The 27,355-nt window shown below is 38.8% G+C and overlaps 1 protein-coding gene across 3 annotated transcripts in view; it reads right to left on the bottom strand.

The window, feature by feature from the left end:
- The window catches only part of LDAH (lipid droplet associated hydrolase), a 119,487-nt gene that overhangs the window by 72,762 nt on the left and 19,370 nt on the right, over window positions 1–27,355 (bottom strand). For all 3 annotated transcript variants that reach the window (XM_040550782.1, XM_040550784.1, XM_040550783.1), the window contains one exon: window positions 13,548–13,682. In XM_040550782.1, the coding sequence (XP_040406716.1) occupies window positions 13,548–13,682 (135 nt within the window). The remainder of the gene's footprint in view (window positions 1–13,547; window positions 13,683–27,355) is intronic.

The following is a 27,355-nucleotide window of genomic DNA, read 5'->3' as shown; positions in this document are numbered from 1 at the left end:
AAGTAATTACTTTTTGTAAAGGTATCCTCCACAAATAAATTACCATGTACTCAAGACATTGAAATGGTCATAGGTATTATTTTCTTTATTAGAAAAATAACAAGACCTTAATTTACAAATTAAACTACCGATTTCCTTTACTATCTACATACCTATTGCTGGGACACTTATTTAACACCTAATCTGTTTTTGAAAGGAAGCTGTATCATAATTAAATTAGTACTTGCATAGTCTGACCAAATGAACTAATAAACATGTGAAATACTAAAAAACAATTTTGATTAAAAACATACTACAGTACATTGAACTTACTAAATGAAGATGTCTGTGAGAGACTTCTTTTCATTTTGCATTCCCAGTCTTGCTTCCCTCTAGTTAAAGCAACTATCACCGAGGTATAATGAGATAACAGTGCAAGGCTTGAGATAAAAATAGAGACAAGCAACAAAATTTGTCAAGGAAAGCATCATTAAACACTGTTTTATTGTGCAGTTTTATGTCAAACTGTACCTCCATTATCATTTTTAAATGCATAAAACAAATTAATATGGGTGTTTAACATAAATGAATTCTTTTCTGTTTCTGAAGGATTGCATTTTACTGTCAAACTGAACAACTACAGAAGTGTAATTTAAAACAATTTTCAATATCATTATTAAAAAAATAACAAAAAGCAAAGTAAAACAAAGCAAAAAAAAACCAACTTGGCAGGGGAGGGGTTAGAGGGACCATCACTGTACAGGAGCAGATCTAAATTTCCATCATAAAGTAACTTCAAGGAGCAAAAGCGAAGAGGTCTGAGCTGCGGGGAAGCTGATTGTTCATGTTCATTTTCTTGTGAATTCCTTGCTTCACTTGCTCACACAAACACAACAGGAAGGGACTTCCTCACTATGGCCAACCGCTACGTAAGAAGTATCTTGATATAGGACCAAGTATTATATTCACTATGACTCTATTCATCTCAGGTTGGTTGGTTGGTTGATTTTTTCTTTGTTTGTTCCATTTCTAAGCAGCTCTTCTGAAGGCAGAACACTACTTGGATTATTACAGATCTCAGCAGACCTAATTATTTTGAATAGCAAAACTTGCAGCACCATTTTCATTAGTTGCCTTGATTGTAAAAGTGAAGTAAGGTCAACATGCCAGGTATCCCACTTTGCACTTCATTTCACTTTGCAGAATATCCTCCACAAGACAACTAACTGCAGAACACAAAAAAGCACTGTTATGTCCTTACTTTATTATAAGTTAGGCTTTTATCTAGGCTTTACTCAGCTTTTTCCCAGTTTTGAAGTCATTTCATGTCTGGACTTGCATATCTACACTTGCAAAGCAACAGACAACAAACAGTTTCAGTGCTGACAATCCTTCAAAATATTCCAGCAATTCTCCCTTTTCCAGTAATTCCAAAATAAATCATCTCTACCACTGCTGGTTAAGGAAGAATCACTGAACATAGCCCAAATCACTGAAATACACTGGACTACATACCATTAAACAGTTACAAAACCAAACCAGTAACACCATTAGAGTGGGAACACCTGAACGTATTACTTTTGCTGAGGTTGCTGAGGTCTCGATATTTCAGAGTAACTCCACAGCAAAGACATGCCATGACAGCAGCTGTCAATGTAACAGGGCTCAGCCTTTCCATTCCAGGTGCTGAAAGGGAACATCACAGGGAAAAAAAAAAAAAGGGACAGAGAGAGGCATTATGAAGAAAGCAAGAAGTAGCCTTGCACTGGCATAGCTATCATACACGGTGATAAGCAGCAGAGCTCATGTCCTTGAAAATACAACGGTTGAGAAAATGAAGTCATTCACAAGATCTTCAGGAAAACGTCTGCCACAAGGCGTGCACTGAACATAGAAGGGCACATTCTGACTGAGCCTCTGGGAGGGATCGTCGTACTAGTAGTACATGTTCAAACAACATAGGGAAAATCTTACAGTTTCCGTTATCTTGTTGACTTGCTGAGCTAGGCTGCAAAAATCAATCCAGGCCCCCTAGCTCCCCCCAGATACCACTTCCACTCCCCCAAAAGTCTGTTTTCCTTGCTTTGCCGGACTGGCAGGTGGTACTCTTCCAGATGTCCACCTTGAGTGTTTCCCTTAGGAATACTCACTTCACGTATGGTCTGAAATAATATCACCCAGTTTTACAAGGGCAAATGTGTTTCATTGGTATTTGAATTATCTTGCACCATCAGCCTGAGGCATGTGATGCATAAGTCTATCCAGGAAAAACACACACACAGGGCGTTGTTCCTTAAGGTAATTCCTTACTGCAAAGCACATGAGTATCACGATCTTTTTGTGTTTGGCCAGATCTAACATCTTCCAATTTAACACCAGGAAAATGCAGTCTTGAAACAAAGGCATGCAACTTTCTTACTGAATGAAATAACAAAAAGCAACTTCAGTATATAACACACTTTCACAACAACTTGTGTTTGCACAGTTTGACAATGGAAGAAAAACTAAATAATGATTCCTGCATATCACCAAGACTGCCTACATGCAGCATGACAATAAGAGGCATAGAAAGGGCAGTGGCAATTGTACAAGGGTTGAAATGAACAAAAAACAATGAATGTAATCTCATAGGAATGGATTCAGTAGGTGTATGATAAATAAAACACTGTGCCGTAGTAGGCAAGTCTAACAGTCACACCTATTGAAAACAGCACTTCAAAACTTTGGGAAGTTTAAACAGATACAAGTAGAGAAAGAGGGACTAAGAGCAAATAAAGGAGAGCCGAAGCTTGGAGTGAAGACAGACAGCAAGCCAAGGGAGACAACCCATGTTATTCCACAGACAGGGAGTATTGTTAAGTGTGAGAGTAAAAGTAAATACAAAAGTATTGTTAGAAGTGTGAGAAAATGGCAACGAGTACAGAACAATATTAAGAGGTGGAAGGCTGAACAAGCAAGCAACTAAGAAGGTATCTGGATGGGCAGTTATACAGTAACACAGGTAGCAATACAGAATTTCAACATTACAGCAACTTACATGAAGGTAGAACTGGATAGATCGATGGGTGATGTTTTCTGAAGCACTCAACTGAAAGCAACTCAAATATAAAACCATATATAAAAGCAAGTTGCTTTTCTGAAGCAATTCAACTTCTGCTGAAACCCAGCTAAAACTTTTGATTTGTTAGGCCAGTTCTGATTTCTCTTGAAAATCCATCCCAAAATCATATTTAGAACTGATAAAGACAAAGACCGAAATGTTCAAATAAGTATAAGTCTTTAGAGCAACATTAAAATAACAGTAGTACACTTCCTAACTCCTCTAGCTACAATGATGGCATTTGGATGGCATTCAGTGCAAACTTAGGGCTTTTTCTTTACTCTTGCATATATTCATCTCAGATGATACTACACTAGTAGGATACTGTACTGATACTACATAAAGTGTAGGTTTGTATCTTCACCTGTCCACGGAAATGTTAAATTTAGCGTACAGAATAACCACCTGCAGTAAGCAGATTCCGATTATATAACAACGCTGTCTAGCACCCTTCTTATTTTACGGAGTAAACAACCCACTTAGGAAAGCACAACATTTTTCCATCTTTAACCTGTGTATACTTCCAAACTCTCAAATGATAAGTTTTCAAAATCACATCTTAGATTCCCTGATGCTGTAAATTAGTGCCACGCCACTGGCTGCAGAAGAGCTGTGTCACTTTATTACAGGTGAGAACACAACTCCATGCTACCAGCACTGCAGGCCGTAGAGCACGAAACATTTGCAAAACAGTACTGCAGAGCTACCTCACAGCGCTCAGCCAATGCTTCGACTTATTCCCTGCCTCAAAAAGCCTAGCAAGTCTCTGCTGGGTCTCCTCTTTGCACAAGGTGAACACGCTGACAGCAAAGGGAAGCAGCTGCGATCCCCACTGGCAGTCAGAGCAACAGGGGCTTTGCTGCTGGCTGCTGTGACATCGAGAGACATTTGCAGCCTGGAGGTTCCAGTTCTCTGCTCCAACACTCCCCACTGAGCTACATGTTCGCCATCACCTGAACTTGTGCGGAATCAGTGGAAAAGGGCATGATTTTGGTTCAGGAGCACTTCAAACTCCATCTTTCATTACTTCCCGCAGCATAAGGCAAAAGAGAAATGGACAAAACGCTGTATCAAAAAGCCTGAATTTATTAAAATCAGTGGCAAGGCTGAGGAGAGAAAACAGAATATAGAGAGAGAATAGTTTGTACTGTCTTGAAATAACGCAGCTTTCTTTATCACTTGTTGATGCTTTAAATAATAACCTGCAAGTGATGTATAGTGCAAACTGCCTATCTTTGGGGAAGAAACATTTCTGTCAAATTAACCACTTTAAATTATATGATTTATATCTTTTCTTCTGTTAAATTATTTAAAATTTAATTGACACATTTGTTCCCTATAATCAAGATTTAGTGAAAGTTTCATTTGTAGTCACCTAACTGAACTACACAGCAGAGCAGGTACAGCAACATGCCACAGATACTGGTGATGGCTCTATGTTTCCCTGGAGTTTTGTATCATAGCTGACATGACTGAAGTGCTACCATTACAGTGCTGATTTGTCATTATAAATGAATAAGGGATTTTTTGCTTTTCATTTTACACAGGTGAGATGTGCTACACAGAAAGCAAACCACCTGTGACCAACAAAGAGTGCCAGGCTCACAGCCGGGTAAGAGTCAGTTTTCTTGTTCTTTTATGTTAGTAGACATCAGAGCCACAGCTCGCTACAGTCTCTTTGAAACTGACAAAGTATAAAGTATAATTAAAGTATAATTAATTAATTATACTTTACAGTGTAATTTTTTGAATTAGTTACTGAAAGTAACTGAATTTGACCCATACCCTACATACAAACAGATCCAAATATAATCATGCAGAGTTTAATATATATTGACGTGCATTCAGGAATACAGTAATTAATCTCTGCATGATTAACTGCAGGATTAAACTTCTCCAAACAATGTAAACATTACCATAGAAGTCAATGGAGTCTCAGATGGCAAAGGTTCAGTGGTAGTATGTCTGAAAACAGCTATACTCTAAAAAAAAAAAAAAGGCAAAAAAACACAAACCCAACAACAAAACAAAACAACAACAAAACCACTACAACAGCAATCCTAGAGAACTTTGCTAGTGTTTGTTTCATGGTTTAACCCAACAGGGATTAATTTGGCAACTAGGCAGCCACTTGACTTCACCAGTAATTTGACAGCTGTAGTAAATTAGATTGTTTTAATAAATGCATTCATGCACAAAACAGAATTTTAAATTTAGGAAGGTAAGAGTATGTTTAGCTTAAATCAAAAGAACAGTCTCATGTTCAGCATCAAAAGGAGGAAAAAAAGGAAAAACTCCTTCATCTAACGCACCAATGACAGTCCCTCATTCAACCTGGGTCCCCAACACTGTTACCATTTTGTCCCTGCTCCTTTCCCAAAGCATACAACCCTTACTCAGACTCTGGTGAGAGATATAAGTAGATGCACTAGAGGTATGAGTAATTCATTAAAGAAGCTGATCTAATAGTGAGGCCAGTTGCACTCTGTGCATAATCTGCTTTATATCCACCTACGTTTCCGTGAAACACCTACATTGCCTCTTAAAGAAAGGGAAACTCCCTCAAACCAAAGCAAACAGAGGCTCCAAGTTCCACACTTGATTATTTTTAGAATCTGGAACTGTGCTGTGCATTGTTGATAGTTCCTCAGTCTTATAACAGCAGATCACTGTGAATTAAAAATAAAACTACTGTGAAACACTGAACTGATCACACCAAGATCTGCAACATTTTTGCAAGCTTTGTGGGATCAAAATTAAATATAAGGTCTATATCAGAAAGTAGGAATTATTATTAATAAATAAACAATTTGATCTTTTTTTTTTTCCCCCTGGTGTTAACCTATGTAGTGAAAAACTTTTGGTTCAGCTATTGAAACAAACTCAGACCTGTTACATCATCGGAGAGAAGGGATTATTCCCTGTTATGGGGATAGTCCATTTTCAGTCCTTTAGCAAATGTGAATGTATTTTTCAATCTGATTTGGGATTAAAAGATTCTTAAGCATTGTCCCTGGGGAAAATAACCTGAATCGTTTCAGTATTTTGTTTATTGAATTATTTCACTTTTTCTATTTCTCTACAATAGTACAGAAAACATTTAATCGAGTTAGTCTGAAACATCACAGCACTGCTCATCTCAGTGAACTGTGACATGCCTTCTAAAGTCAAGACACCAAAAGATATAAATGTTACCTTTTCATAGGGTTCAAATTCTTGAACACTTTTTTCCCCCCACTAACAGCCATCTGCATCTAATTAGAAATGATGGTATCAGCTGGAGAACATACCTATGTCATGGGGTGAAAGGCAGAAAATGATCCATAAACAATCTCAAAACCTACATCCAAATTTTCCTGGAATGCAGTAAAGAAATTATACTCTCCAATGGATGAATGTCAATTTTTTTTTAAACATCTTGTTTTCTGGATAAGGATCCAGAAGTCTGTATCAGGTTTCAAAAATTGTTACTTTAAAACACATCTTTAAATTTGAATTATATTAACTTTATTTGTAGATATGGGTGAAAAAAAGTTTCTTCTAACAGGGGAATTAGTTGAATAAAGTGCTAGAATGGACTAGAAAGCTATTCATGGACTTTTCTAATAGTATACACACAGATACTATGTTGACAGTGAAAAACCTTGAAAGAAATAGAAACTAGAGGGAACTTATTTTTCATATAGTTATAATAAAAATAAAGACAAAGCCCTTTTCTTAGTAACACCAGCAAAAATTGGTCACTACTCCATCAAAATCAATGGAATAGAGTCATGCATTAAGTGGTACCAGAATCAGCTTAACAGTGCTTAAGTGATCATTATAAATAAATACATGACTGTTAAAGTATGCTGTTGTGAGCAGTTAAAATTAATAACATTTTGGTTGGCCAGAAAAGAAAATAATAAAACAACTCAGAAACACTGCACATATGGCACAATTTTATTTTTTCAGTTTTGATTTTGAATTGAACAAGATTTTCAAACACATGATTAAAATTAAGCGGAGCTGATAAAGAATGCCAAATGCCAACATTTCATTCAAAGGATCTCTTTGCATAATTACAGGACCTCTATGAATAATTAGCTGAATGTGGCTCAAGGGAAAGGCGTGTTACAGTAAATGGCGGACAGCAGCATCTCCAGGGCTGCTTGCTTTTCACACGTTTTGATTTAAAACATTGCGGTGGGTTCCCACCGTGAACTGTTCATATATTTCCTTAGAATAGACACCCAGCAGTAAAACCATACAGCAAAACACAGATCTTACCAGGTAAAGACAAAAACTTCAGCATTTAAACGCCTCATAATAACTTCCAAATGCACACACATGCTTCCTTCCTTTAGCTGCCCTCTCCAAAGACAAGGAAGGAATATGGTTACTGGATAGCAGCACCTGCTGCATCAGGAGGGGCAGCCAGACAAAAGTGCCCTGAGCTGGCAGTTCCTGTCCCATCCTGAGAAAACAACCGCTTCCTCGCTGCATGCAGGGACCCTCGCTGGTGACAAGCACCGCATGAGGACCTCGGGGTGATTAATCAGTGCTGAGGCCAGCTACGTAAACAGGAAGCTTCTCCTCTCTGAACTTTAAAAAAAAAAATCATACTTGGATGTTAAACTAGTTTAATTCTATCTGGATATTGTGGTTACAACCTGGTTGTTCTTAATGTATCCACAGCATGGTACCATTTGATGGGGGAAACTTCCTGCCACACAACTCTATTAATTCTGCAGAGCAGTGCTGTGTGTTTTTGGACATAGAGTTCTCTAGGTCTTTAATACTTAAACATAACTGACTAAACCTGGAAAGAACGTGTATTAAAGATAAGCCATCTGTCAATGGCTCTCAGATGTTTTAATTTATCTGCACAGGAAGCAGAGAATACTGTTGGAATATAACTTAATATTAATTCGCTGTATAAGCTTAAAATATGTATGTAAAATGTCAGTTCATCTGCCTTTCTTCTACTTTCCTCTCTTAACCTTCATATTACAAGATGTAAATGTCTCTAAAAGTAACTACCACTATGTATCAGAATGTGTACAGACACCTCACAGAATGGCTGAGGTTGGCAAGGGCCTCTGGGTCCCTCTGGCCCAACCCCTGCTCCAGCAGGCACCCAGAGCAGGGTGCCCAGGACCACGTCCAGGTGGCTTCTGAAGATCTCCAAGGAGGAGACCCCACAGCCTCTGGGCAACCTGTGCCAGTGCTCGGTCACCGTCATATAAAGAAAGTGTTTCCTCCTGCTCGGAGGGAGCCTCCTGTGTTCCAGTTTGTGCCCATTGCCCCTTGTCCTGGCACAGGGCACCACTGAAAAGAGCCTGGCTCCATCTTCTGTGTATCTTCCCTTCAGGTACTGATAGACACTGAGATCTCCCCGGAGCCTTCTCTTCTCCAAGCTGAACAGTCCCAGCTCTCTCAGCCTTTCCTCGTAAGAGATATGCTCCAGTCCCTTGATTACCTTGGTGGCCCTTCATTGGGCTCTCTCCAGTATGCCTAGATCTCTCTTGTACTGGGAAGCCCAGAACTGGACACACTACTCCAAGTGTGGCCTCACCAATGCTGAGGGCCCACATTTTCCCTAGTCTTCCTCTTATCACTGAGGTAGAAGCCCTTCTTGTTGCCCTTGACATACTGGCCAGATTCATTTCATTTAAATTTAGCTTTCCTAACTCCATCCATGGATACTCTGACAATGTCTCTGTACTCCTCCCAGATTACCTGTCCCTGCTTCCACCCTCTGCAGGCTGACTTTTTGTGTTGGAGCTTGGCCAGGAGCACCTTGTTCATACATGCTCACACGAGCTCATCCTCCTCACAGTTTTGCCTGACTTCTTCCTCTTTGTTGGGATGCATTGCTCTTGAGCTTGGAGGAGGTGATCCTTGAATATTAACCTTTTTTGGGCCCTTCTTCCCTTCAGGGCCTTATCCTTACCTACTATCACCACTGCTGTATGATCTCTAACCATACAGTGCTGAGGCCCAGATAAGGATTCGCAGATCGAAGACCTTCTGAGCACCACAGACACTAGTTCTGAGGTGTTTTAATACTGACTGAACAGACTGCTGGTAGCTTCTGTTCACCTTAAAGAAGCAGTGCAAGTTTTCTCCAAAATCAGCAATCATTAAAAACATTCATACTACTTAAAACAAATGGAAGTCACAAGATAGCTAAAATTACCAAATGCATACTGACTCCCTGTGCCTTTGTGTGAATTCTCTCCTTTGGGATTAGACACAATGACAAGGACAAAAGCTATTAGCTAAAGATGAGTCACTATTTTTAGGAGCCCAAGTTCTCAGACCATTTTTCACCATCTCCTCCTCTCCTGTTTGCAGCAGTGCAGACCGCAATCCCATTGCTCCCCATCTCCCCACATCCGTGGTTGTGTAACATCTTGAAGACCACCGCTGCAAATGCTTACACAGCAGAAGTATTATTGGAAAAGTATTCTTAGGTGCCAGTAATTCAGCTTAGCAAGTGGAAACCAGTGAGAGAGCCAACTCCACCTGATCAGCCAGCTCTTCCTGCACCACAAGCAAGTGTCCTGGGAACCACTAGTGGCCCACAGACCACAAGTTTGGGAATCACTGTCCTATATAACACACAATCCTCTTATTATAGCACACCATGCTCCTTGTCTTGCTCAGGCTACTATTTTAGTTTTTTCCTTACCAGCACAGCATTTCCTATGACAGTAGCAATTTATTGCTTATATCTGGTAATCATGCCCACACTTAGGTCTGTCCTTTGTTGGACAACTATCTAGCAACCAACAAGATGAGTAACTTGCTCAAGTCTAAATTCAGTTTTACCCAAATGATTTCATTAATATTTTCTGTAGTGCTATATCACTTTAGATGAGGCAGAATCTGACTTGAAGTCAATTTTGCAGTTTCATTAAAAGTCAGAAGGCTGGAATAGCAAACTCAGGTGAGTAACAACAGTAAAGAACACAGCTAAGAAGCAATACATCAGCAATATATCACATAAATTATGCTGCACGTGACTTCCAAATTTTCCATTTCACTTCAAAACTTCACAATGATAGCACACTAACAAATAATTAATGTCTTCACAGTTGCTTTCTGTGCAAAAAAAAGCACTTCTATGCTTTTTCCTATATTGCTTCTTAAGGATATAACCCAATTTCAAAATGGTCTGCAAAGATCCTAATCTCCTGTTAAAGAAAAATCAATGGAAACAGTCTTTTGGTGGACCATAAATCAATGTCTACCTCTTTTATCATTCAAAATGAACTAAGGATAGTTTAACAGATTTTAAACATTGGAAGGAACACCATTACCATCTACAGTCCATGTACAGAGAGCTCTATACAGCCTTTACTGGCAAAAGCTGACCAGAGTGCTAAAAAAAATATCTAACTTCCCATTTTCCAGGACTTTTAAAGAAATTTGGAGCAAGACTGCATTTTTTAGTCCTTATTTTAAAATTAGATAGCTACAACACAGCTCTAAATTAGCAGTAAGTATCAAATTAGCAATGAATAATTTCAGGATTTGTTCAGTGAGATGTGTTAGTTTTAACTAACATTTTGTTTCCTATCAAAAGGAAATTGAAAGACTGTTGAAAAGTTTCCAACTGGCTACTGTTCATTGCCATCAGAAGAGCTACTCCTAAACAATGGTCTTTAGTCCTTTTGCAGTAATCAGGCATTTCTATTCAACTGGATATCATAATGTAAAGCTTACAGCTTCAATCTCCACCATTCATAACCTGTTATAGTGCCTCCCTCCAAACTGAGCAGCTATACTAGCATGTTGACAGAATAGTTTGAATGTGAATAAATATGGAACATTTTTAACCTTAAATTTATTTTTGAGTTTTACCCTTAGAATTTTCTTAAATCAAGAAGTTTACAAAGTATTCAAGAGTAACACTGTTCAACAATTTTCTTCAATTTCTTTAAAAAGCACCAAAGTACTTTTTCATTCTTTTCTTAAATTGTTTTCTGCAGTTTAAGGGAAATCATACGTTTAAAAGACAGAAATCCAACACAATTTATTTTCTTCTGATTTCACTGTCTATAAAATGAACATTCAGTGATGGCTACGTACCATGAAAACATGATTTGCATTTAGTCTTTCAACTAAGTCTGAAGACCACTCATTTAATCCTTAGGAAAATACTAATTAAAGATAATTAGGGGACTGGAGCATCTGTCATACAAGGAGAGGCTGAGAGAGCTGGGTCCGTTTAGCTTGGAGAAGACTGACAGAGGATCTTATCAAAATACAAATATCTGAAGGGAGGATGTCAAGAGGATGGGGCCGGACTCTTTTCAGTGGTGCCCAGCAACTGGACAAGAGGCAACGGGCACAAACTGAAGCATGGGAGGTTCCATCTGAAAATGAGAAAACACATCTTCACTGTGAGGGTGACAGAGTACTGGGATTGCTCAGAGAGGCTGTGGAGTCTCCTCCTCTGGAGATACTCAAAACCCGCCTGGAGGCCATCCTTTGCAATGTGCTCTGGGTGATCCTGCTCAGCAGGGGGGCTGGATTGGGTGATCTTCAGAGGTCCCTACCAACCTCAACCACTCTGTGACTCTGATTCTCTGTTCAGGTAGTAGCCTCTGTTTTGAAAGCAGGGCGTTGAACATGTTTAACACGTTCTTACAGGAAACAATAACTTGTATTTTAAATAAACTCTTCTGATGTCTAATAAGTTACTTGGTTAGAAGTAGGAGATTATTTACATTATCAGATCAGAAATCTCAAAAGCATTCATCAAAAGAGTGATGCATTAAGAAGCTCCAGAACTTAACAAAAAATATATTAACTGTGGGTATACACACCTGTTATCTTTACTCTAAAGCAAAAATTTGCCACATCTAAACTATGGTCTATTTGGGTACATTTTTTCTTTTGTCTATTAACATGTCTTTAAGGTTGAAATTAAGCAAATGATGTGCAATTACCTGCACCTTAAAAAGGCTTACAACAATGCAATCGTAACAGATTAGGCACAGTAAACTATCAAAGTAGGCAGGCAGGGGTTTTGGTATTATAGAAGAACCCATTCCTAGGTGGTATCTGTTCAAGGGGCACACGCGCCTTTATTGTTAGGAAAACTATAAATCAGTCTCAACATAGACAATGGAAAGAAAAAAGTAACACTTTTAACATGTGAACAGCACATAAAGATTATGTTGCTTTAGACAAAACGATTAAGAGAGGGCTACTATGCTGCTCCTCTTTTTGTTATTTTGCCTACACCTAAAGACTGATGGCCTAACTTACAGTCACAGCACTATTCAATCACTTTTAAAAGCTGAGAAGGGTAAAGAAGTCTAAACTGTGATATAACTTCTTTATTTCATTCAGAGAGTGAAAATAATTTTCAAATCTTTTTGCTAGAAGTAGAATTATGACAATGAGATGTTCAATTAATGTTGTGCGTCTCTCTGGAGCACAGTTTGCAAGAGCTCTCTGAGTATAAAGATACCATACAGAAGTAAAAATGAAGGACGTAGTTCTGTTCAGTTTTCTCTATGTAATGTGCCTCCAGTAAATTAGGAAAGTTGTCTGTGACTGGTAACTGCTACTGGGAAACTTGCTTTAGTCTTTCTGAGACTTCCAAATTCTACTGTATCTAAATATAATTAGGCATATTAACACATCCTTTCATTTTAAAACCTTTATTACTTCACAGAACGCAACATTTATATGTTAAGTGAACTATTTAAATGCCTGCACACTCTAAGTCAGTGGTCTCCGATGTGAGGTGCATACGCATTGGGACGCAGGAAGAAAATATGAGAACTTCAGTTGCACATGCATATAATTATGAAAAAATATAGATATTAATGGTGTATGCTCAAATTTTTTTTTAACTGACAGGGGTGCACGATCAAAAAAGTTTGTAGATCACTGTTCTGAATCAATCTGTAAGTAGTTTTCCAATGCTGTACATTAACAATACCCACACAGAGTTGGCTATCATGTCTTGCTGGTCATTGGCACGTCAAAAGATTTTTAACAAAACGACAAGCAACCTCTCCCCTGCAAACATCCCATACCTCAGTCTCAGAAACATTTACTTGCTTCCTAAACATTCACTACTTTAGTACAACTACTTTTAAATTCAGAGATAATTAAGTCTGTCCTCAAGTGTTCAATCTCTGAACTGGATATTCCTTTAAGAAAAAAACACAAACGTTTATAATCTGCTGTTTTCGATGTAAATACATTTGAGACCTTCCTCTCTTGTCTCTCTAGACTGCAATCAGCAAACTCTCCTATGCTCTTAATAGCATTTATTTGACTGACGAATCTAATTTATTTAAAAATACTCTTTTCCTTAGCAACTTCTCCTTTCATAAAACTGTTTTGTGGAAATATAACGAAGGCATTTAAAAAACTTGACATGCTGTTTTTAATAGGCACAAGTTCTGCTGGGGAAATGAGAGAGGTTACAAATATCTGTGTGTACAAGTTACAGTACCTTCTATCATCTCCATACCACTAGGAGGCTTACAATGTCCGGCATGACTCACAACCCAGACGGGGTACTGCTGATTTAGTCCACAGTACAAGGCCTGTATAAAGGTCCTGTAATAACCTGCCAGTCCAGGGTTACCTGTCAAAAGAAACACAAAAGTACAGTCAATATTAACCTTTCAACAGCAAGCAAGGTACTTCAAAGCAAACTAAGCAACATTATACTTAAATTTGTTATTTTCTTTAGTACATCTCCAATTTTTATTCTCCCAAACTCAGGGGCTATGCTATTCAACTGTTTTAATTCCATTATCATGGCACCCCTGAGAAGCATATTACAGAAAATGTAGAAGATAAAACTGAAATTGCAGAAGCTAAAACTGAAGCCCAGCACAAGAGAAAATCTCCTTTTGCATTACAGCTCAAGCAGCTGCTTATCTCTCCCATCAAGGCACATGAAAATCAGGCAAATGTAAAGAAATCCCGAGATCTTACAAAAATATCACAGACATTAACGTGTATACCACTTGATCCAGGTATCTGTCACTCAGAACATGGAATATCTCTCTGTTACCACTTGAAAACAGGTATGCTATTTACAGACAATCCAATATTTGGTCATTTGGTCAAGATTTCCATACAAACCTTTAATCTTTACTCCTCACAGTTTTTGTTTGTTTTTCTTTTGTATATGAGCAGTGACAAAGTGTCGAGGGGCTTAAGTTGAGAGTAAATCCATACGAAAATGAAGCAAGCCTTGCTTCCCGATTCCCCCAGGATACATAAAAATTCCACACATATATAAAAACATATAATTTCTCTCTATTTATTTCCTTTTCCAGGGTAGTCCCCCACTGGTTTCTTATTATCATTTAGACATCAGCAAAGCCTGCCATTGTAGCTATGATTGCTCAATTGTATGCCCTTCACTTGCATACCAAACAATTCTTGGTTTGGATATCATCAACAGCAGGACGAGGCAAGAGCAGTATTGTGTAAAGAGGCATTCAGCTTTTAAGACAAAGACATCCCAAAATAACACAAATGTATTATTGCAAGAATATGAGGGAGAAAAAAAAGATCTACACTAAAATTGTGTAAATTCCTTTGTAAAAGTCTGACTGTAATAACAGGCTGAGGCAGTGTAAGTACTGACAGGGGCAGAGAAGGAGAGGAGTTGGAGCTGACATCAAATGAGCACTTGTAGAAATGGCAGGCGGAGGTAAAATGTGGGTTTATTCCCCTTCTTCCCTTCATACAGTGGGCATTTTGGGTTCTTTCACTTCAACCCTTTTGCTCTTTAGGTAACATACAGTGAGCTCGTTGCTCTCCAAAGAGGCTTTCCCTCAGTGTAGGGTTTCCAGAGGAGCACTTACTGACCACAGAGAAGCAGTGCAGCAGGCACCCACTGCCACCTCTGGCACAGACACGTACTCAGAAGCTGGTGAGCCCCTTGCTCACGCCAGTGATGATACATGGGCAGAACATAAAAGCCTTCCACTCTAGGTAAGATATTACACATGCTTCATCCATCACTTACATGTAATAGACTATGAGTCTCTGATGGTTTTTAAATCTTAAAAAAAAAAAACGATCTTGAAACAGGATTAGTTTTACTGGAATACACAGATTTGGAAAATGGGGAAAAAAAAGAGAATAGTGTCAGTTATTTTGTGCTTATAAGCATCTCTTTGTAAGCTTGAAATTAAAGGAGAATTAAAATAAGCTGTTGTATACACAAACTCAAGAACACACAATGGAATTTTTGCAAGCTGATTTCCAGAAAACCCATTTAAAATTCCCAGGGGTCACACATACAAGCCTTTACATTTCCCACCTTCCTACGACCTCATTTTATTTAACCCATAAAAACGTTCATCTACTTTTTTCATTTTTATACTTCAAAAGTGTATCAGAGATGGAGCCCCAGAGATAATAAGATTAAATCTAGACATCATTTGTCAAGCTTCTTGGGTTGAAGTTACATAGAGGAAACTTGTCATTCAGCAAGGTTGAAGATGAAAGGAGCAGCAACCCAAAGTAAAGTGCATTTTTTGCAGTATAAATAGTCATGAAGTTTCAGCATGATACTCAGTCCTGCAATATAATGGAATTTTGGGATCAAGGAATCATGTTAATCTTAAAACTAGCCTTTCTTCTTTACATTTTTTTTCTGAGTATCTGTTTCAATTATTCTCTCCTTTAAAAATGCAAAACAAAGAAAGGCAGGAAAATAAAAACAGCTGTCTTTCAAATGTCCTTCCCATCCTCAGCCAGGTGAACCTAACATGTAAGGATGTAAGGACTCTCATGATTCAGCCATCAGCTGATGATCAGGTAAGTATGAAGTGCTCATGAACCACTGAGTGAGGCTTTGGATCAAACACTACACAGAGCTTGAAGCGCAGTACTTCTCCAAGAAAAGTAAAGGGGATTTTTATTCTGTGATAAATGGGATGTATATGTTAGACAGATAAAGGAGAAGATCCATAAATGCAAAAGCAACCCCTTTCCCCCACTCTCTGCACACACCTGCTCATGGTAAAGGATATTCTGTGGGGTCAGTTGTTAGATCTGCAATTGATACTTTAAAATGCCTTGAAGGGGTATGAATGAGAACTGCTGGCACAAATGGAAAGGAAAATCAACAACACAGATTTTAACAGCAAAGCTTTCTATAGAGAAATCACCATGTGTAAAGCAGCTATAAATTTGTTCTTTATTGAACTTTCAGTTTCAATGGAGTTACTCCAGATTTTCACTGACTTAAGTAAAAGCAGAGCTGTAGTCCTGGCTCTTGAAAAGCCTGTATACACAGAACTGCTAAGTGGAGAATGTTAACCTCCAATTATAGATCAAACTTGTATCTCTGCAAAGTCAGCTATTTTATACGGTTTTAACTTCAGCTTCTATCTGTCAAAAAACTTTAAGGGGAGCAAACAAAAAACTGAAATGGATAAAGATTTTTTTTTCTATACAAAAGAGTTACAGTAATATGCTAATGGAAATATCTGGGGCTTAATATGCACAACAATCTGTGATCAACAACAGTTTGGGCTTGTCTATTGCAGTCAAAGTGTTGTTCAATTAAACAATCTTATTTTATTTTAAATAAAAGGAACAACCAGGTTCATCACACAGGCATGGAGGTAACGCAGTGCTCATTTGTGCATTTTAAGGATTTCCCAGTACATCAAAACAAACCTGCTTATGTTCTTTCACTCAGCCCCAAAGTGTCAAAAAATAGAAACCATAAGTAAATGCAATGTTAACCTCCCTAATTTGAAGGTTACTCCAGTTATTTGAATGGCACATCAATCCTCAGACACCTCAGGGCACCTGAATCATTCATGCATGCCAGCAAATCTCAAGTTGCAGTCATCTGAACCAAGAAGCACATCTTAAGCAGTTACTCTCAACTGTGCTTAATTTTAAACTGTGTTTATGTTGTTTCAGAAATTTTTTTAAACAATAGCTCTAAGTGGTGGCCATAACAGAAAAAGACACAAAACTCTAAACCACTGCGGATTAGCTTAATTTGCAAAATATTTCTAAGCATTTCATGGGAATAATATGTTACATGGACAATTTGCACAGTGAATCGGACCGCAGTTGGACCACTTTATTCTGTATACTCACAAATGTCAATAACCAAGGAACTCCTGCCACCTTCTCTGTTCCTTTCTGTAACACAAGTCATTTCATCCAGCTGTTCCACATACAACCCTAAGTCTTTCCATTTTTAATCTGAAGATGAAATCTCCTTGCTTTCCTGACGTGTTCCACGTACTGCTAAAGCAAATCTGGGCAGCCTGAAAGAATTTGCAGGGGTGCAACTCTGAGCTATACAGGGAGAGGTAAATGTTCTCTATCCACTTACACATACTGCAGATACAGGTTTTCAAGAACAGGGAGTTACTCTATAATCACCCAAACAATTAAGAATGTGAAAATTACTCATAAACATGCATTTCCCTGAATTTTGCTTTCAAATACTTTCTTTTTAGTGTTTTCTCCATTAAGATTTTAAAAAACAGCAGCTTCCTTCTTATTAAGACAGCTAGCAGTGGGGAGACAACAACTTGTACAAACTAAGTATCCGCCCCAGGATATCAGTGATAGATAATCACTTTTATCCCGTTTTCACATTATTTCCTCTACGAAGTGGCATAAAGACAAGCTTAGCCTGTCTTAAAAGGAAATACACACTTACGCTTGAGATGCTGCACTTCCAAGAAAGAAATTACCTGGATTCAGGAGATTTAAATCTAGGTACATATGCCATCAATGTAACTCAATCTACCCACTTAAATCTGGATGCAAAACAACAAATATATAAGGATTATTTAAAAAGTCACAGGCCATACCTAATCCCCACAAGCAACATCAGCTTTTGACTCTTACAAATTGTCAAGAATACTGAATTCTTCTGCAACAGTCAAATATTAATGTAAAATGTAAACTGTAATCAAGAGAGCATTAGTATTAGACAACTCTGTTCAAAAATAATTCTCAGACTTACTGAGGAACATACAATGAATTCCACAATTGTGGAACATTTCAGGTTAGGTATAAAGATATACAACAAAACATATAGGAAAAGCCTTCTCTCCTGAAAGGGGTAGCTCAAAAATGGATACAGGTCACTCGAAGAGAGACTAAAAGACAAAACGAAAGTAATTCCTAGCAGTTTTGGAAAGGATATCTAACCCGAAAAAGATTTATTTCAGCCTATAGTAAATGCCAAGGGGGGTGGGGAGTGAAGGAGAAGAAATTTATGTGTAGCTAAATCATCCCAAACAGCTGTGCTGTTTCTTGCACCTTGTTTTTGAACCAAGCTTTTGGGCCCTGTGCACTGTCCTCGATGCTTTCAGCCGCGTCTCCCAAAGCCTGCCCATCTGCAGGAGCAGTAGCTGGCACCGGGCTGTGGTGCTTCGTGCACTTCTCTAGCAGTTGGTTTCTGTTTCCTTTGGGACCTCAGCAGGACCATAAAGAATAGAAGCAGCTACATGAATAGAAGAAGGGAAATACACAGCCAGCAGTGGGTTTACAGAGAACTTTGAGGAACTGGAAAACATGCCAGCAATTACCATGAGTTTAATTTTAGAAATAATCCACAATTTCAGAACTAAGTATGTATACCACAGTATTTACACGACAATCTCTTGCAACAAAACCAAATGCAGACTTTTTTTTTTGTTTGTTTGTTTTAAACGAGCAGCCATAAATCACGCTGGAAATCCAGGGGCGCACAGCAGGACCACACAAAAATCATTTTTGTGGCAGTGATTCCAACTGCCTCTTTGCAGAGCTGCCAAAGCTCCCAGCTCCGGCCCGAAGGATCGACATGACAAGCTCCTCGCTCAAGGAAACTTAATCCGTCTTTGGCGTCTGACCAGCCACCATGGAAGAAGATGCAACTCCCCTATGTTAATGAATGGAAAGCAGCCCACGCAGATGTCAGGAGGATTTAAATGGAGCATGTTAAAAAAAATACAATGATGTTCTCACACTTGGGAAAAAACTGCAGAAACCGACACCACAGCTGACAATCAGGCCTTAAAAGGAAACACACAGGTTTCTTTGCCGTGCAGGGTCAAGGAATTTCAAATAAAACCTGTCAAATAACATCTGAATGGCCATCACAAACTCACGTCAATTAAACTTTCACCTGTTTGCACATCGAGGGAACTGAAATTCTTAGCTCTGTATTCTGTTTAGAGTGTGTGCAAGGGGAGCAACATCAGCCAAAGAGCAAATAACAAAGACAGCATGCAGAAACACATGTGAAAACTCTTGTTTGATCCTCTCTAGCTCTGGAATCATGAGTTTGGCTGGAAAGCACCTCAATGTGCAAGGTTTTCACAATGTGGTTGTGAAAACACGGAATCTCATAAGGACTCAGCCAGGTGCCTGTAACTGCTTATTACAGAGGTTTTTCAAGAACAGCGCACATTTTTCCCCTACATATATATATATATATATATTTGTTTCTCATATCTCTCTATATATATGGGAAAATATATATAGCTTTTAGCCTGATACAACTATAAAACTTATATTTGAGATTTCATAATACATATTCTGTACATGCATTTCACAGAGCAAATACACCTGCCTTGCTGTTCTCTAACGCTGCTCCACCTTTATGACAAATGTGGGTTCATTTACCTCTGAAGAGGTCCCATGGACAGCCTAATAAACCTGAATTAAACTAACAACGTTGTTTTTCCCTAAGTGACAATTGTGCCTGATGGAAAAAAAAAAATCCCAGGAAACTGTGACAGAACCGTTTTCTGTTTTTTTCTGCTTTTTTTTTTTTTCATAGTAATGATTAAAAGCATCTATCCAGACAGATATGAAAACAAGTCTGAAATCCTGATTTTGGCAATGGAAATCTACTGGATTTTGTCTGCAATTGATGTTGCAGGAGTGTAACACAGTTATAAACGTAAATATTGACATACATCTGGTGACTTCAGTGTTTCAACCAGGTAAGACACATACAGAAATATAAAAAGAAATAAAAATAAAGTTATCAATGATTCCTTCAGTATGCCTATAAACAAATGATTCTTGAAAGGGAGTTAAGAATCTAAGTATGAAACTGAAAAACATGAGTTCACAATGAAACAGTGAATTTTTCACTATATTTTTAAAAACGACAACCATGATTTACTAGAGCTCACGATTAACTAATTTTTGTTCAATTTTCTGCATATTAGATTAAAAATTAACACTTTTAATTAGATCTCCTGGTACACACCTGCACATACAGTCTCCTGCGCATCTGCTTTGGCAGATGAAGACAGATTTTACTACTTTAAAACCCACAGGCTGTTGGTCTGTGTGACCCAGTCTGTGCTGCAGCCCATCCTGCAGCGAGCTCCACCTTGGGTCTCGAATTCCCAGTGGGAATTCTTCAGTTGACTTCAGGGACTGAAGCAGAACTGGAGCAACAGAAAACTAATCTTGTGAAAGAAACAAAAGAGAACAAAGGACGCGGGCAGAAGAGGAACATGAGACTTGGTGTCAAATGGGTTCACAATAAAGCCTACGAAACATTTGAATAACACAACCCTGACGAGACAACATCAGCAGGAAGAAGACAAAGACGAAAATAAACAATTCAAAAACAAGATAACCACAAATTATTTGTTTTGTGCAGATAAATAGCTCTGCAGATTTTATCGATTTTGAATAAGATACAAGCAGGAAGTAAACAATAAATTCAAAAAGCACCAGAAATTAAATTTTCAAATTTGTATCAGAGATCTGTCTATGCTGTACTGCTGGTGAGAACTAAAAAAAAAAAGAAAAGTATAAGCTTGAGAGCTTCAAGGTCATTTATTTTTCTTTCTTCCTTAAGACAGACTTCAGAATAAAATATTTTACAGGTAGGTAACAAATAGCTATGAAGAACACGAAGACAGCAGATGTTAGAAAAAAGTCTGAAAATGTGTTGCTGCAATTTTTGTGGAAAGAAAAGATTTCTTTCTGTGGGTCAAGAACATCAAGGAACATTCTAAGGTGTTTTTGTGCTTGCATTTATTAGTGTTCAGAAAGGTAAGACAAAACAACAACCTGTTCTGCATATGATAAACCATGAAGAAAACCCAAGACTGAGGAAAAAGGCCATGTAGTAAAGATATTTGTAACCAGTCCTGAGAAGATATTCCATGAAGACTTCTGCAACTCAAACGCTTCAAACACTTTCCTCCTTCATAAACACAAGTCACTGTGGACAAGCACAGATGTTTAGCCATTTAAGACCTACCACGAAGAGTTTTTGTCCATAAGAGAAGCCTTTAATAATGGATATGAGAGATCTAAGACAAAGGTGGAAAGGCGTTATGTAAGTACATCTTACTAAATATTTATTTATTCTTATGGGAGCTTTTAAATCCGTCAATAAAAAACAAGATTTCCTCTCAAAAATGGAAATCAGTACAATGATCATAATCCTCTATCCTGCTCACAGCAGAAAACCAATGGACCAAGAGTGATGACTTACTGAATGTTTGGCTCTATTGTTTTCATAATCTAGATGCTGAACATAATGGGTGAAATTTATTTTGTTTCAGTGGTCCACTGAAGTTACTATATAGAAATAGGACCACACGTTACCTAGAGTCTGAAAGGAGGCATTTATTTTTCATGATTTTTAAGAGATCACTACGTCAAAGTATTTATTATCAATGGAAATCCATATCAGCTCTGGTACTTCTAGAAGTAGATGCCAAGAAAAAAGGAAATATACACATTTTAATTGCATTATCTGTACATGATGCACATGGCTAAACTGGATTTCCATCATAGGTGGGTCCTCTGGCAGGTACTTTCTTCTTCCCCTCTGCCTCAGACATCATAGGGAAAAAAAATAAAAACTTCTTTAAATGGTCAAACCAAGCAAAATACTCTAGAACACAATATTTCCATAACTCAAGCCAAGCTTCTGCACATTGCAGGAGAGGGATTACTTCCTCTTCTGATTATGCTTTGTGGCCAGGCAGGCAGGAAGAATCCATGCTGAAAACAACGCCTCATTAACAGGGAGAGGACATGGAGAGAAGACTACAGATAGAGAAATTTCGGCAAGCCACTTCAGTAAGTCACATCTGCCACCCAGATTTAGGAGAGGGAAATGCTGTCAAGCACAGTTGGAGTTTCAACCGTCCTGTCATTACTCTGCCTCCTCCAACTTAACAAGCTTAAACGTGCCAAGCCCCCATCAGAGGTACTGCTGTAGCACTGGGAAATTCAACAGAAAGTGGCATATTTCAAGCCTAGATCTGACATACAGACTCCTCTCTGCATGAGGAATTTTTTATTTTTAATGAAAGATACATTTTTTTTTCTTTTCTAAAGACAATGGAAGCTGGTGGGCTGACCCAGTAAACAAAGCACAACTGTCAGCGTATTTTAAAATATTACTCACAAACAAGTAGTCCATAAGCAGCAAAAATAATGGAGTACAGTGTCCTAAGAATTTAATTTTCTTCTATCTAATATAGGATACCTACCATAGGATAGAGCACACCATTCCTTCAGTGGCTACTCTACCAGTCTGTATGTTCTCTATCCAAATTCTTATCTTCTCAGTATCTTCGAGTCCCCTTTTGCTCCAAAAGATTGGGGGAAAACCAGCTGATATGTTCAAAGTTTTACTGGAGTTAGAAAGCAGAAACCAGACAGGTACATAAAAATTAATGTTATCCACAAAGAACTGTTTTCTCAACAAGTCAAACTGCTTATCCCCATGGAATAAAGAGGAGAGCTTTGGTCCGAATCCAGACAGCACATCTCATTGACAAGTCTTCAAGAACTTGACCCAGGAAGATTTCATTATTCCCATTTTCTAAATGAGGAAATGGGAAATAATAAACAGGCTGTTGTGGTGTAACCCGGCAGGCAGCTCAGCACCATGCAGCTGTTCGCTCGCTTCTCCCCAGTGGGATAGGGGAGAGGACTAGAAAAAAGGTAAAACTTCTGGGTGGAGATAAAGGCAGTGTAATAGGACAGAAAAAGAAGGGGTAATAAAAACAAAAACTATAAGAGCATCTACAAAGCAAGCGATGCACAATGCAATTGCTCACCACTCACTGACCAATGCCCAGCCCATCCCCGAACAGCAGCAGCTGCATGCAAGTATGTGAATCCAAAGTGTTCTGCTGCATTTCTCACTGAAATATAAATCTATGCTCTTGTTACCTTACCTTCTGATAAGAAGACCTGTAGTCAAGGGGAAGGAAAATACATATTATCTTGTCCTATATAAACCCATCTATCTAGGTTGCTATGCTACGTGGACTTTAGAGTGTAACCTGTTTGCATTGATTGCTGTTGCATTGCATATACCAGCTACTGAAGTGTAAGAAAGCTCCTTTTCCGCTGTCAATTTTTATTCAGGAAAAAAAAAAAAGAAACCAACCTAAAATCTGAATTCTCCGCATCAAAATCTGTGAACTCAGGGTCAAATATCAAGAGTTGGCAGCTTCATCTGGAGCTGCGGTGCGAACACCAGCAGAAGCCACAAGGCAGGGGCATTCACAGCGAATCACTACCACCTGGTGTGACCCGTGGGGCACCAACTGCTCCAGAAAAGTCTCAAGACAGAGCGTGTGAACCCACACATATGCTGTGCATGCTGAGGACTGACACCACAACCCAACTACGGGAAGTTCTGCAAGGAGTCTGCTGAAGGAACCCCATCCATCCCTCCCAGACTGCCATTCCCGCCCCCCTACCATGGCTCACCAGCCTCTGACTTACACTGGCACAACTGCGGGGCCGTGCTGTGAACCCAAAAAGGGAATGGTTCCAGCTTAAAATCGACCCCAGAAATAAATGTATGTATGTACTTAACTCACAGCATGACCTCCCAAACTATTGTTCTGGCCTAACCGAGGGGCGGAGTGGCACAGTGTGGTGGGAACAGGAATACCTTATGCCACTATTGTTGACAAACATTTTGGATTGTGAAATTATGGCCTTACAAAGTTTGTTTTAAGTGCTCCAAGCATTAAACTCTTAGATTTCCAGTGCCTGGTGGGTCTTAATATATACACTAAACATTTTCTAACTTGTGTTATACTTTAGACTCAGCAAAGCCTGCTTTATGGCCTTAAGACAAGGGCTTGATGGTTGAAGGCAAGAGCTCGATGAATACCCCAGATCCTCCTCCCAGTCTCCAAAGGGAGGTTCAAATACGTCCCACTTTCAATAAAGCAAGGAACAGCAGAGACTTTCCAGGAAAGCTGTGATTGCCTGACATTGATTACACAAGATCATTAGAGAGACAGGTGGGATACAGGAAAAGAAATAATATATTCTTGAGAGCTTTAGGAATACCAGCTGGCTTTCTGCGAGCAGCAGTTCAGGAGGCAAGAAGTATGTTCAAGGCAGCAACTGGCTGTTTCAAGTCCTCTGATATAGTTGTGCTGGTCACAGGGGCCAAGAGTCCAACACAACAAGGTTCTCAGGACGATTCCCTGCATGAGGCATAACATATCATCAATAATATCATCTTTGTTTTTCAGTACCGAAAAATGAAGTACCCTTCCTCTCTGCTTCATTTCTTCAGCTGAGAACTGACAACAGCAGTGCTGCTCTACTTGGGAAGGTCTGGTGGGAATAAGCACAGCTAGCAGAACACGTGTAACTCCTTCTAGTTGAAACTACTGGAAGTAAGAAGATAAACACAGAGGACAGTGCTAACATGATGGTAAATATACATCCACACAGAAAACAATTTGTGAATATATATATATATGCACACAAAAAACTTGTTAGCTTCAGCTTCAGATCATGAAAACTAAGCCTGTAAACAGAAATGATATGCATTTTTTTTCCAATATTAGCAGGAGAGCAGTTAAACTATGACTTTCATGTCAAAATCATCATTGCATCTAAAAGAATTACTTAAACCACCCAGATCCAAAGCGAAATCAGCATATTTTTTTTAACATAATAAAGAGATGAAATATTTAAGTGTGATAAGTTATTTTCCTTAATGTCCTTTGGGTATTTAGTGCTGTACAAACAGAAGATGATACATGTCCTGGTGCAAGTATTTCACAAAACCAGAAAGAGTGGAGCTGCCCAGAGTTAAACATTCTAGGAGAGGAAGTATTCGTTGTCTCACTCTATCCAGTTGTGCTTTTATTGGTTATTTATTTACACATTGTTAGCTGACTGTTACTGAATGCTGGCTTAGAGACTTTGGTGATAAATTAGATAACTTTTGCAAATGGGAATGAAGATTTGTTTGGTGGTTTGCTACACAATTTGTGAGGATGACTGAAGCATCTATTGAAAAGCAACCCAGTGGCAAGGCTGGGAACAAAAGCCCCAACATTCCAGTCCTTGCATTCTCTGCTCTAAGTGGACTTCCTTTATTTTGCTCCCCATAACACAAGCTAAAGGCATTTTTATGACCTTCAACAACCACCAGAATCATTAATCACTGCCCCATGAATGGTCCTATAAAACTATTATTTTTTTTGCAATGCACAGACTGTGGAGAAACAGTCAGTGCCTACATATGCATTCAGATGATAGCCTGAAGCCTGCTGGTATATGGTATAGCTGGCTATTACAGCAAAATGCTTTCCAAGAAATGCTATATTTTTTTTCTCTAATCTTTAGAACAGCTCCCTCTTCTGGCATACCCTTTCCATACTGTGTTTAAGCATCACTTTTCACTCCTTAGCAATTTTTAATTCTATTTGGTACCAAACACTCAACAAACCCAGACTTCAGTGTTATGCAGTATGCAGTGTGCAGTATGGCTGTGAAGGCAAGAAGCAGGCAGCTGAAATTACAGTTCTTGGAAAAGGGGCTAATTCCAATCAACTATTTAACTAAGATTATCCATATGTTTATGTTTACTACCTTTTGGGTGCACCCCCCTCCAAAAAATACATAAAGATCCCAATCCACACCTGGACAAGAAGCCTGGATGACCAGATTGATTGCAAATCGAGCCAGATTTGCAGACTCACTGAGGCTGGCTGGGACCTCTCAAGATCATCCTGTCTGTCCCTCTGGCTCATGTGTGGTCAGCTGGAGACAGTCACCCAGGAACGTGTCCAGCTGGGTTTTGACCATCTCCACAGCCAAGAGACTCCACAACACCTGAGCAACTGAATCCCTCTGCAGGTAGAAAGAGTCCTGGCAGTGCCCAGCCCTAGCCGTTGCTCACACAAAGCACTTATTTTATCTTAAGGAACATTAATTCTTCTTAATTAGGTGTTTAATAACAAGCTAGAGGAAAGAGTCCCTTTTTGAGCCAGGTGACATGGACCCAGACTGACTCTTCAAAAAAAAAAAAAAGGACATCTCTCATAAACAGCTTGATAGTGATAAAACTGCAAAGGTACAAGGTGAGGTGAGGCTGGACAGACAGTTTGATTGCTGGTGCACTAGCACTAGTCAGTCAAAAAAAATAATCTTTTACTGCTTAATACAGACAGAACAGGTTCTTGATTTTGTTCATAAAGTTGTTGCTGGAGCTCATTCAGTGACTGTGAGCACAACGCATACGCGGCACTAGAACAGGAGCCAGAACCTCGAAGTGCCCTTGCCCAGGAAGTACAAAGTCATCTTTCCTCTTCATCTGCCTGTTCACTACCAGCAGTATTTCCCTCCGCTCCTGTGCAAACAGCGAACCTTGCCATGCCCTGGGGAGGGCACACTGACTGACCTGCAAAGGAGGCAGAGGAGGGAAGTGCCTCCCTTGAACAACTGAATGGTCTCACTCCAAAAGCTGATTTTGCTTCACAGTTTTGCTCTTTTTGCTTTTCACTGGTTTAATCACGCATTAAGTACCATGGTTCACGTACCAGATTCTGAATTACATAGACGCTAAGGCTGCCGGAAGCTATATGCTGCAACCTAATCCACTAATAGTGGGAGTCCTTACAAGATCTCGTGCAATTCTTGCTGACAAATGGTTACAACATACAGATCATACAGCAAGAGGCCCATTTAAGCCCATTGATTTTGTTTAAATTAAAGCATATCCTAAAACCCAATTGAAGAGAATTGGAGTAAACATGCTTTACGTGGTTTGTAGAGCAAGGAACTTTTTTTTTTTTAAATGACAAGCAAAGTCCTTAGTCTTGGTGGTAACAGTAGCTCCTTTGGTAGGCCTCTGAAAAACTACTCATTCCAGTGATTGCTCAGCAGACAGAATGATTAACAACTTTACAATAGCAAAGGGAAAAAAATAAATGTTAAAATACAAAGTAATTAAGCCTCAGGGCTATGCAATTAGTTTTAATGCGAAGTATTATTATATACTGAACCTTA

Source organism: Cygnus olor, chromosome 3, assembly GCF_009769625.2.
Source record: "Cygnus olor isolate bCygOlo1 chromosome 3, bCygOlo1.pri.v2, whole genome shotgun sequence".
Lineage (NCBI taxonomy): Eukaryota > Metazoa > Chordata > Aves > Anseriformes > Anatidae > Cygnus > Cygnus olor.
This window is presented reverse-complemented; position numbering and strand designations above follow the sequence as displayed.